The sequence below is a fragment of the Oryctolagus cuniculus genome, chromosome 1 (genome assembly GCF_964237555.1).
Source record: "Oryctolagus cuniculus chromosome 1, mOryCun1.1, whole genome shotgun sequence".
NCBI classification, from domain to species: Eukaryota; Metazoa; Chordata; class Mammalia; order Lagomorpha; family Leporidae; genus Oryctolagus; species Oryctolagus cuniculus.
Window position 1 is genome coordinate 47,401,261 of NC_091432.1, and position 13,308 is coordinate 47,414,568.

At 42.2% G+C, this 13,308-nt stretch overlaps 2 protein-coding genes across 2 annotated transcripts in view; both read left to right on the plus strand.

Moving 5' to 3' along the window:
• The first annotated feature begins 831 nt into the window (after positions 1-831).
• LOC100338631 (mas-related G-protein coupled receptor member X2-like) lies at positions 832-2,309 on the plus strand. The gene has a single exon (XM_051828003.2). The coding sequence runs from the start codon at positions 935-937 to the stop codon at positions 1,793-1,795; it is 861 nt and encodes a 286-aa protein (XP_051683963.2). The 5' UTR covers positions 832-934; the 3' UTR covers positions 1,796-2,309.
• A 5,265-nt stretch (positions 2,310-7,574) lies between these two features.
• The window catches only part of LOC100338380 (mas-related G-protein coupled receptor member X2-like), a 35,667-nt gene continuing 29,933 nt past the window's right edge, over positions 7,575-13,308 (plus strand). Inside the window, exon 1 of the mRNA XM_008272144.2 lies at positions 7,575-7,683. Coding sequence (XP_008270366.2) covers positions 7,575-7,683 — 109 coding nt within the window. The remainder of the gene's footprint in view (positions 7,684-13,308) is intronic.

The window sequence follows — 13,308 nt, forward strand, 5'->3', positions numbered from 1 at the left end:
GAATCCTCCTTCCCCAAGCAGAAACCACATGAGTATCTGTTATTTCACCCATGCTTTGCAAAATGAACAAATGAGTCCGTTTTCTATTTCCACCAATCCTTACAGAATCCACTTCACAAAAACTGCAATAAGCAAAGCACATTCGACCAAAAATTACCTGGAGTAGACAACAAGTGGATTTATAATGTATGTCTCACAGAAAATTCACTCAAGAAGGCCCTTTCTCTGTTTCCTTGACTCGTCTCCCTCATCTCTAACAGTTTCCTCTCCTCCCCTCCCCTTCCCTCCCTTATCCTCCCCTATCCCCCCTCTCTTCACCTCTCCTATTCCCTACCCTTCCTTCCTTTTCTCTTCCCTTACCTTCTCTGTCTCACTCTGTGTGCTGTGGTGTATGTATGCGAGTGTGTATGTGTGTTGTGTGACTGTTCCTCTCTATTCTTCCAAGCTTCCCATTTACTACTCAGTGTGCAGGAAATTGAATTCACCCCTGAATCCTTTCCCTAACCTATGGGTGCACACTCTTCTAAGTGCTCAAAAGCCATATCCTGTCCCTGCCTGAGTCAAAGACATGACTGCAACTCCATTAGCTTTCTGTGAGGGCTGTGGAATTTTTGAGAGCAGGAAAGAGCTGGATTTCATCCAGGGTCCAGGCCAGTCCATCTTTTGGCTAATTATTTACTTTCTTTAATACTTTTTCTGTCTCCAGTGGCACAAGGACAGTAATTCCCACACCGAAGGGTAGTTTTTAGAATCAAAGTCAGACAGCAGGTTCTCAAATCTTTTTTGTGTTTCCAGGGACACCCCCACCCCTGGTGGGTTTCCGAGCACGAATTCAAGCAGCCCAGACTGGGAGACCGAAACGACAGCACTGGACAGAAGCAATGGGACCACGACTCCAAAGCCTGACAAACTGCTTCTGGTCTCTAGCTGGCTGATGCTCTCCATTGCCCTCGCTGGGCTGGCTGGAAACGCGGCTGTGCTCTGGCTCCTGGGCTTCCGCATGCGCAGAAACGCCTTCTCCGTTTACGTCCTCAACCTGGCAGCAGCGGACTTCTTCTTCCTCTGCGTCAGCGTTGTGCTTTCTCACTTCAGTTTGTTCTCCACCGCAGTCCCTCATTTCTTAACCTCTGTGTGGAATTTTTTCTACCTTACCGGTCTGAGCATAATCAGCGCCATTAGCACCGAGCGCTGCTTGTCCGTCCTGTGGCCCATTTGGTACCGCTGCCACCGGCCCAGACGCCTGTCAGCTGCCATATGTGCCCTGCTCTGGGCCCTGTCCCTGGTGTTGAGCTTCCTGGAAGGGTACAGTTGTGGTTTCCTGTTTAGCGATTGGGAACCTTCTACATGTCGGTCATTTGAATTTCTCGCTGCAGCGTGGCTGATATTATTATTTTTGATCCTCTCTGTGTCCAGTCTGGCCCTGCTGCTCAGGATCCTCTGTGGCTCACAGAGGTTTCCCCTGACCAGGCTGTATGTGACTGTCCTGCTCACAGCTCTGGTCTTTCTCCTATTTGGCATGCCCGATGGCATCCATTGGTATCTCTTATTCTGGATTGCTGGATTTTATAATAATTCCCATGCCTATTTTAACCAGGTTACACAGGTCCTGTCCTGTGTTAACAGTTCTGCCAACCCTATCATTTACTTCTTCGTGGGCTCCTTTAGACAGCAGCGGAGGGGACAGACGCTGAAGCAGGTTCTCCAGAGAGCTCTGCAGGACGCTCCTGAGATGGGTGAAAGTGGAAGCGGGCTTCCCCAGGGAACCCCAGAGATGTCGGGGAGCAGCCTGCTGTAGCGATGGAGACCCCCCTCTGCACTCACGGAGACACGGCTTCCAGAGCCAGTCCTGCTCCTATCACATCAGGAAATTTTCTGTCCTCCTCCAGGCCTTCACCCATCCTAGTGCGAGCTTTGTAATCTCCAGAATCCAGGACTTTCCCCACTTTTGAGGACCCTATCTTTAGTACAAGACTTTAAGCAAGTGCAGGAAAATTTTGAATTCCTTTGGCTATTGTACCTACAGGAATTCAGGAACTCTAAGAATTTTCTATTTTGACAAGTATCTTTTGTTTCTGTCCCATAATTTCTCTCTAAATAAAATTAAGACTATTCCATTTCAATCCATCCCCAAAAGAGAGGTCTTCCTTAATTTTGTCAGTCCTTAAAATATCCCCCTTACTTTAATTAAATATTTATTGAATAAATGACTTGGTTGACAAGTATAAGCTGATGGATTTTTTTCCGGTGACTTTTTTGCTTTTTGCTTTGAACATCAGCATTAAGTGGGTTACTGTACACATCCAAAGGCCCAGCATCTCGGGGTGGGTGGGGTGGGGGGATCACTGAGCGGCACGCCTTGTACCAGAGTCTCACAAGAATGAGATATACAGTGCTACGCTGAGTGGTTAAAAGTACACAAAAAGTAGTTTTAACAATCTATAAATTTTTATACTTAAAACCATGATTGAGTTGAAATCTAAAAAGTACATTTCAATTTCTTAAAAATAATATTGGTTCAGTTACCTCAGGGTGACGGGGGTCAGTACACAGACGCCGGGAAGCAGATGCCACTTCACTGCCATTCCCAGGCTGGGGGCCCCTCCCCGGAGTCCTCCCCCCCTTGAGAGCACCTGTCCTACCCACCTACCACCTCCCCGACCAAAAGCCTCCTCTGCACCTGATTTTTAAGTCAAGCTAGTGGGAAACATCCATTGATTGAACATAGATCATCAATTTTTGGTTTATTGCATTCACGACTTTCAGCTTTTGCAAGCATGAAGTTTTATAACTGCAAAAGTGAACACCATGCATTTTTAAAGTTGGAGGTAGCCTGTCTTCAGGTGGTTTCCTCTCACTTGCCCTCCAACAGTCCCACCTTCTTCCCTCCCCAACCTTTCCCTATGCCTTTGCCCTGTTTCTCCCTCTCTGGGAGCTCTGTCACTCCTCCTGCAGGTTTCCAATGGGCCTTCTTAGTGTTTTATGTTCCCTGAGAGCAGGATCTGTCCAGATTTACCTTTTATTTCAAATAATAACAATGTTTATCATATTAATTTACTATATGCAAATGTTTAAGCTACATGATCTATATCCATATATTGATTTTAAACCTGCATATTTAATAGTTTTTAATTGAGGCATAATTAAGAGAGAGTGAAATGGGAAGGTTGCAAATGTACAGTTGAGGAGGTTGTTGAATTTGGCAAATGAATGCGTCCATGTGACTCAAAAAATGACCTCAACATACAGCATTTTCGATTTCAGTTAGTCTCTTCTGCCTCTCCTAGTATTTCCTACTGTCCCCAGAGTCAATCAAGGCTACTGTTTCATTATCAAGACTAATTTAGTCTGACCTTTGAGAGCATACATTTAGAATTTAGATAAATGTACATTTGTCTTCTCACTCATCTTTCACTGAGAGTAATATTTAGTAGGTTTATCCATGCCATTGCATTGCATCACTGAGCATTTACAAAGCCAGGTATTGTTATATTGTATAAATGTACCACCCTAACCTTTTCATATTGATAAATATGTGTCTTCTTTAATTTCTTGATATTATAAATAAAACTGTAAACATTTGCATTCAAGTCTTTGTGTGGATGTGTCTTATCATTTTGAATGAAAGATCTAGAATGAAATTGCAGAAACACAGGAAGATGTGGGGCTAACTCTATAAGAAATTGCCCAAGTATATTCCATCTTAGTGGTATTTTAGTACATTCTCACCCTACAACACATGAGAGTTCCAGTTGCCTCACAGGCTCCCAGCAAACGTAGTAATGCCAGCCTTTGAGTTCTAACCATTCTAATGAGTGTGGACTAGTATACCATTATGTTTAATGTGTACTTCCCTAATGACATGATTTTGAGCACATGTTCTTGTGCATATTGGCTATTCATGTATTTTTGAAGTGCCACAATAGAGAGCTGGACTGGAAGAGGAGCAACTGGGACTAGAACCCAGCACCCACATGGGATGCTGGCGCTGCAGGCAGAGGATTAGCCAAGTGAGCCATGGCGCCAGCCCTGGATGTGAGTACTTTATTTGGGATATCTTAGTATCTCATTTTTTTGCATGCATTTCTCTATCAATATATCACAATGAGCATTATTTTCCCTAACTTATTAACTTTCTGAGCAGCTTCCTGGATGAGGTGTCTTCAAAGATCCTTTGTCCATTGTGTATTTGGATTGATTGTTTTCTTATTGTAGAGTTTCAAGCGCTATTTTAAAATGTGGAAAAAATCCTTTTCAGTTATCTGTTTTACAAATATTTTACCCTGGTTCATGGCTTATCTTTTAGTTCTGTTAAGAAAATTTTTAAAAATTTCATTTTAACAAACTTCTCTGGGTCCTGTTGGCACTTGTGGCAATTTGGTGTGGAGAATATTGACTTAAGTGCAAGACCTCCAAAAAGCTGGATTGTGTACTTTCGATTGGTTGGTTTGCATGTGAAAGACATGCTCATGGGATTTATTTGCTAAAAATTAGCTAGGTCTAGGAAAGGAAACGTCTCCCAGCTCAGCATGATCCCACAATGTCAAAGGAATACAGAACATGGAAAATTAAAAAGCAAAAACATGCCTAACAGGAACTTTGATCACAATCATTGATGGAAACTAGATGCTCTTCCCACTAACATCTTTGTCTGGTGTTGGTTTTAGGGCACTGCTGACCTGAAAGAATAGGATAGGTAGTGTTTTCCCTGTGTCTACTTTCTGGAAAAGGTTACATAAAAGTATCATTCCTTCTTTCAGTACTTGGCAGAATTCACCAGTGAACTCATGTTGCCACAGGGCTCTCAGTTTTGGAAGGCTTTTAATTGTTTAAAAAATTCTTTAATAAGTATAAAGATCTCTCACAAAGATCTTGGAAAATTGTCATTAAAATATAAATTTATTTTGATGCAAAAATTTTAGAAATCCATTTATAGTTTTTCCTAACAACACTTTTTCCCATGAACTTTTTAAAAAGATTTATTCAGAGAAACGACATTATAGAGACAGAGAGATGGAGAGAGGGAGAGAGAGAGAGATTTTCCATCTGCTGATTCACTCCCCAAATGGTGACAGCCAGAGTTGGGCCAGAGTGAAGTCAGGAGAATGGAACTCCCAAGTGGGTGCAGAACTCCCGGCACTTGGGCCACCTTCCATTGCTTTCCCAAGTGCATTGGCAGGAGTTAGATCAGAAGTTGGGCAGTTGGACTAGAACCAGTGTACATAGGGGATGCTGGCCTTGCAGGTGATGGCTTAATCTTCTGCACCACAACAATGGCCCCTCCCATGAGCTTTTTGAACATGTCTTTTATAAGACCACTGCAGGAGAGATCTAACGTAGGCGAAAAGGGGAAAGATATGCTGATTTTGACCACAAGAAGACACCAGAAGAACAGAGGAGGAACTGTGTTCCCAGGGGACAGTTAGACGGACGTCTGTAGGGTCTACAGAAAGAAAAGAGACTCATGTCACAGAGGAGATGATATAACCACACAACAACTAGTGGGACATCACCAGTGAATACTGAAGTGGGCAGCTAGTGGGGACACCACCAACTCTGCATGAGGTGAGAGGAACATGCAGCAGCCCTCATGCCACCATCGATATTGTCTGAGGGAGAACCTCATGGTCCCCACTGATTTTGAGTCTGGTTGAGTTCTGGCAGGGGACAGCCTTGTTTTTCTCCCCTCCTGAAACCAAGGAATCCAGCATCCATGCAAGACAAAGCCTCATCTTAATAATGCAAGTGGTGCTGCTGCAGCCTTTGCACCACTGGTGGATTTTGTCAGAGGGATAAATCTGCAGTCCCCACTGACTCTGAGTCTGAACTGGAGTGTTGGTGAGTGGCAGGGTGCCCACTTTGATCCATGAAGTTAGCATACATTTCTCCCCTGCTTCCACCAAGGCACAGGACTCAGATTGCCAAGGCAGAGAGCACTGACCTCTGTTGGGCAGGCAGTTGGCTTTGGGAGCAGGGTGGCCCATTTTGAGGATGGGGAAGCTCATATGGCAGAGAGTGGATGCCATACTCCCTGTGACTTGAGCCCTGAGACTGTGCAGTGGGGTGTGGGGTGTTGCTGGGTCTTTGGATACTCATTTGGTTCAGCTCCAGAGGCTCAGAGTTCCCTGAGTACTGGGGAGGGTCATCACAAAGGGCTCCATACTCACACTGAGAAATCAAATATCTTCTATGTATACCATGAGCCCAAGTGGGTGGGGTGCGCAGGCCTCGTGGGCTCACCCTGGGCTTTCTGTTCATGTTGGCAGAGAGGGGCTGGAACTTTGAATAAACCAGCCAGTGTGTTCCTAACAGCTCCCTTGCTGATGATGGAGGAGATCTACCATGACCAACTTGGGTGTCACTCTGAACTCCTGCCCCACCCTTGAGCACTGACTGGAAGTCTCTGGCCCCATGCAGCATACACTTCTGGGTATCCGCAGAAGGAACAGACATTTCACTGAGACCTCGAGGCACATTTCAAAGAACAAAGCCCTTAGAGGAGAAAACTAACAAATGGTTCCATAGATGCCTAAAAAATATAAAAATACTAGACACATGAACAATGAAGACAATATGACTCCCCAAAAGGAGCACAATACCAGCTCAATATTAGAAAGCAAAGATGAAGAGACTGATGAAATGCTTTAAAAGGAATTCAAACGAATGATTATAAGATTACTTAAAAACAGAGAAGCAAATACATGAGTTAAAGAAATCCATAAGTAACACAGATGAGAAATTCTGCCTAGCAGATAGAGATATTGAAGAGAAATCAAACTGAAATATTAGGAAGAATTCAATATGTCAAATTAAAACTACAATGAAACCATTAACAACACACTTGGTGAAGCAGAAGAATAAATATCCAAGCTAGAAGGAAAATCTTTGGGAATAGCTCAATCAGACAAAAAAAAAAAAAAAAAAAAAAAAAAAAAAAAAAAAAAAAAAAAACAGAAAATAGTGTCAAGATTTATGGGGTATCATCAACTGGACAAATATGTGTGTCCTAGGAATTCCTGAAGGTATGGAAAGATAGAATGGATTATAGTGAAATAATGAAAATGTCCCTAATTAGGGGAAAGTTATGGACATTTAAGTACAGGAAATATATAGACTTCATGATAGACATGAAAAAAATCTTCACCATAATATATTTTAGTCAAACTATCAAATGTAAGCAATAAAGTAAATATCCTAAAATGTGCAACGTAGAAATGCCAGATTACCCTCAAAGTATCTTCAATTAGGTTGACATCTGACTTCTCATTGGAAACCTTACAGGTTAGGAAAGAATGAAGAGACAGAGTCCAAGTCCTAAAAGAAAAAAACTGTCAATGCGATACACAGCACCCAGTGATGCTCTCGTTTAGAATGAATGTGAGGAGGGATTCCAAGATGACAGAATATGGACAGGGCAGACTGCTCTAGGCTAGGATAAACAGTTTTAAAAAGGGCAGGGGGAGAGAAAGTGAGTTCTCAGGGGAGAGTTGGAGGGCAAACTGCAGTGGAGATTTTGTGGAAGGAGGAGAGACACAATGGAGCTGTGCGGAAGGTGCAGCTGCACAGCATGAACAAGCATGAGCACAACATACAAGCCCAGCAGCCCTGAGCCTCAGAAAGAGCCAGCTTTGGAGTGCAATCTGAGGTCACACTGCATGGCCCATGCCACTGGTGATGCAGCCAGAGGTAGAGGCTAGCAGACTACACTATGATTCTGGCCCAGAGCCCCAAAGGAAATAGCGTGCCTGATCACCCAGAGAAAAAAAGGGGGGCATGTTTCTCTCTCTGCATGTTCCCCACAATGGCACCCAGCAGCTGGCTGAGAGAGCACACATGCATTTTGGACATGAGTAGCGAACAGCTGCATCAGTTCTTAGGCACAAACCCAGCAACTGGCGGGGATCAGGCACCATCTTGTCATCAGAGGCAACTGGAGCAGCTTGGGTGCACATAACCGCTGACAAAGTGCAGGGAGAAGGAACCATTCTGACTCGAGTAATGGCCACAGAGACTCTTTTTTTTTAAAGATTTATTTATTTATTTATTTGAAAGTCAGTTGGAAGCATACCAGGGGATTCCAATTCAATCCCATCGAGGTGGCATGTACCAATGCCATCTCACTGTTCCAGGTGATCAGTTTCAGTTCACAGTTGGTCATGGTGAAGGGACTGGGAGTCAAAGGGAGCACATAGACAAGTCTAGTACCTGCTAACGCTAACTGATGGAGTAAATAAAGGGGAGAGTGATCCAACATGGGAAGTGAGATACTCAGCAGACTCATAGAATGGCAGATGTCCTAAATAGCACTCTGGCCTCAGAATCAGCCCTAAAGGCATTCGGAGCTGGCTGAAAAGCTCATGAGAGTATTTCAGGCATGGAAAGCCAAGACACTCTGGCAAAAGATCTCTGCGAGTGAGATCCCAGTGGAAAGAACAGGCCATCAAAGAAGGAGGTACCTTTCTCTGAAGGGAGGAGAGAACCTCCACTTTGACTATGAGCTTGTCTAAACAAGATAAGAATCGGAGAACTCAGAGGGCTTCCATAGCCTTGGAAACTCATGACTGGAGCATAGGGAGATTACTGATGCCATAGACAGGAGTGTCAATTGGTAAAGTCAACAACAGGAGTCACTGTGCACTTACTCCTCATGTAGGATCTCTATCCTTAATGTGCTGTACATTGAGATTTAATGCTATAACGAGTACTCAAACAATATATTTCACTTTGTGTTTCTATGGGGGTGCAAACTGTTGAAATCCTTACTTAATGCATACTAAACTGATCCTCTGTAAAAAAAAAAAAAAAATTATCAATTCCCAACTTGACTCTCACTGGGATTAAACATGACAATAGGTCTGCTCTGATTTCATCATCATTTTAAAAAATCATCTATTATTTTTCACTTTATGTTTCTGTGTGGGAGCAACCTGTTGAAATCCATACTTAATGTATACTAAGCTGATCTTCTGTATATTAAGATAATTGAAAATGAATCTTGATGTGAATGGAAGGGGAGGGGGAGTGGGAAAGGGGAGGGTTGTGGGTGGGAGGGACGGTATGGGGGGAAAGCCATTGTAATCCATAAGTCGTACTTTGGAAATTTATATTCATTAAATAAAAGTTTAAAAAAAAAAAAAAGAAAGTCAGTTATACAGAGAGAGGAGAGGCAGAGAGAGAGAGGTCTTCCATTCGATGGTCCACTCCCCAGTTGGCCGCAACAGCCAGAGCTGCATCTATCTGAAGCCAGGAGCCAGGAGCTTCCTCTGGGTCTCCCATGTGGGTGCAGGGGCCCAAGGACTTGGGCCATCTTCCACTGCTTTCCCAGGCCATAGCAGAGCTATGGATTGGAAATGGAGCAGCGGGGACTAGAACCGGTGCCCATATGGGATGCCGGCGCTTCAGGCCAGGGCGTTAACCCACTGCGCTACAGTGCCGGCCCCTGCAGAGACTCTTGTACACACCCAGCAACTGGTGGAGAGAAGGCACAGTTGTGAAACAAGTAGGGTTCAGGCTATTGTGCACAGATGCGATCCAGGAATTTTACTAGAGAGAAAAATCCATATTTCCCAACGACTTTGCATCTAGCTGGGAAGATTGACAGGGGGCTAGGCACCCTCGTATGACTGTAAGGTGACCACAGCCTCTCAACATATCACAGGTTCTGGGACTCAAATCGTTTAGGTGGAGCACCCTCAGGCAGCTGGCTCTGGGAATGTCTCTGCCTCTCAGTTGACAGGACAAGCTAGGGGACAGAGTGGATCCTATGTACCCCAGGATTGTAGGAGCCCTGTGTGCTGAAACTGTGGGAACATTGTGACTGCATGAGAGGGTGCAGGCTGTAGCTGTGAATCTGGGCACTGTGTGTGACTCCACATACCCAGAGCTCCCTGATTGCCTGGGTTGGGTTATTACAGAGGGTTCCAGGCTCACACTGAGGACTGCACAGATCATTTTTTGCAGTTTATGTGGAAGTACAGAAGTGAATTACACCCACAGAAGGCTAACACCAGGTATTGATCACCTTGGAAGAGAGGATGTGAGGGTGTAATTAAACCAACAGAGGTGACCATACACCCCTTCTATTAACAAGAGATCTACCACACCCAACTTGGGTGTCACCCTGGATACTCACCCCATCCTGGAGCACTGACCAGAGCTCCCTGGCCACATCTGACACACACCTCTGAGTAGTCACTGAAGATGTAACATTCCACTAAGCCACAGAAGCATAGTTCAAAGATAAAAGCTATCAGAGTAAACAACCAAAAAGTAGTCCCAAAAATTCCTGAAAATAAACACAGATATTCAAGAAACAAGATTATGGAAGACAAGAAACCAGCCCAAAGGAACACAAAAACACTTCAACATTCCAATGGGAAGATGAAGAGATTGATGAAATGCCTGAAATGAAATTCAAAAGATTAATTGTAGGATTACTCAGAAGACATAAGAAGCAAATCCATGAATTAAAGACATCCATACATGATGTGAGTGAAAAATTTTACCATGAAATTGACATTTTAAAGAGAATTCAAAATAAAATATTGGAAATGAAGAATTCAATAGATCAAATTAAAAATGCAGTGGAAAACCTTAACAACAGGCTTGGTGAGGCAGAAGAACGAATATCCAAGCTAGAGGACAAACCTTTGGAAAATTTTCAGTCAGACCAAGAAAAAAAAAAAAGAAAAAGGTAGAAAAACTGAAAACAGTGTTGGAGATTTATGGGACACTATCAAATAACCCAACATACAGGTCTTAAGAGTTCCTGAAGGTATGGAAAGAGAGATTGGATTAGAAGGCTTATTTAGTGAAATTATTAAAGAAAACTTCCCCAATTTGGAGAAAGAAATGGACATCCAAGTACAGGGAGCTCATAGAACAGCTAATAGACATGACCGGAAAAGATCTTCACCATGACACATTGTACACAAACATTCAACAATAAAACATTAAGAAAATATTCTAGAATGTACATGAGAGAAACACCAGATTCCTTTCAGAGGATTTCCAATTCCCTTCCATTCATGTTCTAATTTGTTTTCTTTCCATAACACAAAATATTTTAAAACCCATATTCTATACTTATTGTCTTCATTTCAACTCCAACACTCTCTCCTCTGTCTCAATCCCTTGCTTTCACAATTCATACCTTCTCATATCTCTCCCCTTTTTTAGATAGATCGTTAAATTTATTTGCCTCGTATTAAAGTTTGTTTTTGAAATTGCAATACACCACTTCTTTAAATACATACATTGATAATCAACATTACTACTCCAAATTCAGTTGTTTATGTATTCTCCTTAAAGACAAGCACATTAAAGAACTTTTCTGATACTTGAAATGGTTTCTAATGTAATGACATTTAAAAAATGACAACTAGCCTAATGTGGCTGTGGCTTGAAGCATAGGAAGAAAAATCAAGGAAATAAGACCTAAAATATTCAACATTTACACCAAACAAACATAAATAACAAACTTCATGAAGTGGAAGGAGAAAGAATGATACACTAAGCATTTCCAAAAATGCACACTTTTAAGTGAGGTAAGTTGATCCACTTGTTAATATTAATAAATTAAAAACATAAATATAAATTTACTATTCAGAACTAATAATAATACAATAAATAGGAATGAACAGGATAGCAAGGGGTGGCTTCTGGGGGTTGGAAGTCAACAGACCTAAAACTTTTATTTATTCTTCTATCATTCGGGGTGAAAACATATGTGCAATGTATTACTGCTTTTTTTTTTAACTTTTATTTAATGAATATAAATTTCCAAAGTACGATTTATGGATTACAATGGCTTCCCCCACATACCGTCCCTCCCACCCACTACCCTCCCCTTTCCCACTCCCTCGCCCCTTCCATTCACATCAAGATTCATTTTCGATTATCTTAATATACAGAAGATCAGCTTAGGATACATTAAGTAAGGATTTCAACAGTTTGCTCTCACACAGAAACATAAAGTGAAAAATAATAGATGATTTTTTTTAAATGATGATGAAATCAGATCAGACCTATTGTCAGGTTTAACCCCAGTGAGAGTCAATTTGGGAGTTGATAATTTCTCTTTTTTTTTCTTTTTTCTTTTTTTTTTACAGAGGATCAGTTTAGTATACATTAAGTAAAGATTTCAACAGTTTGCACCCCCATAAAAACACAAAGTGAAATATATTGTTTGAGTACTCATTATAGCATTAAATCTCAATACACAGCACATTAAGGACAGAGATCCTACATGAGGAGTAAGTGCACAGTGACTCCTGTTGTTGACTTTACCAATTGACACTCCTGTCTATGGCATCAGTAGTCTCCCTATGCTCCGGTCATGAGTTTCCAAGGCTATGGAAGCCCTCTGAGTTCTCCGACTCTTATCTTGTTTAGACAAGGTCATAGTCAAAGTGGAGGTTCTCTCCTCCCTTCAGAGAAAGGTACCTCCTTCTTTGAAGACCTGTTCTTTCCACTGGGATCTCACTCGCAGAGATCTTTTGCCAGAGTGTCTTGGCTTTCCATGCCTGAAATACTCTCATGGGCTTTTCAGCCAGCTCCGAATGCCTTTAGGGCTGATTCTGAGGCCAGAGTGCTATTTAGGACATCTGCCATTCTATGAGTCTGCTGAGATTCTCACTTCCCATGTTGGATCACTCTCCCCTTTATTTATTCCATCCGTTAGTGTTAGCAGGTACTAGACTTGTTTATTTGCTCCCTTTGACTCTTAGTCCTTTCATTATGATCAATTGTGAACTGAAATTGATCACTTGGACTAGTGAGATGGCATTGGTACATGCCACCTTGATGGGATTGAATTGGAATCCCCTGGTATGTTTTTAACTCTACCATTTGGGGCAAGTCAGCTTGAGCATGTCCCAAATTATACATCTCTTCCCTCTCTTATTCCCACTCTTATGTTTAACAGGGATCACATTTCAGTTAATTTTCAACACTTAAGAATAACTGTGTATTAATTACAGAATTAAACCAGTCATATTAAGTAGAACAGACAAAAAAAAACTACTAAGAGGGATAATGTATTAAGTTGTTAATTAACAGTCAGGGCTATGCTGATCAAGTCACCATTTCCCATAGTGTCCGTTTCACTTCAGGAGGTTTCCTTTTTGGTGTTCAGTCAGTTGTCACCGATCAGGGAGAACATATGGTATTTGTCCCTTTGGGACTGGCTTATTTCACTCAGCATGATGTGTTCCAGATTCCTCCATTTTGTTGCAAATGACTGGATTTCGTTGTTTCTTACTGCGGTATAGTATTCCAAAGAGTACATATCCCATAATTTCTTTATCCAGT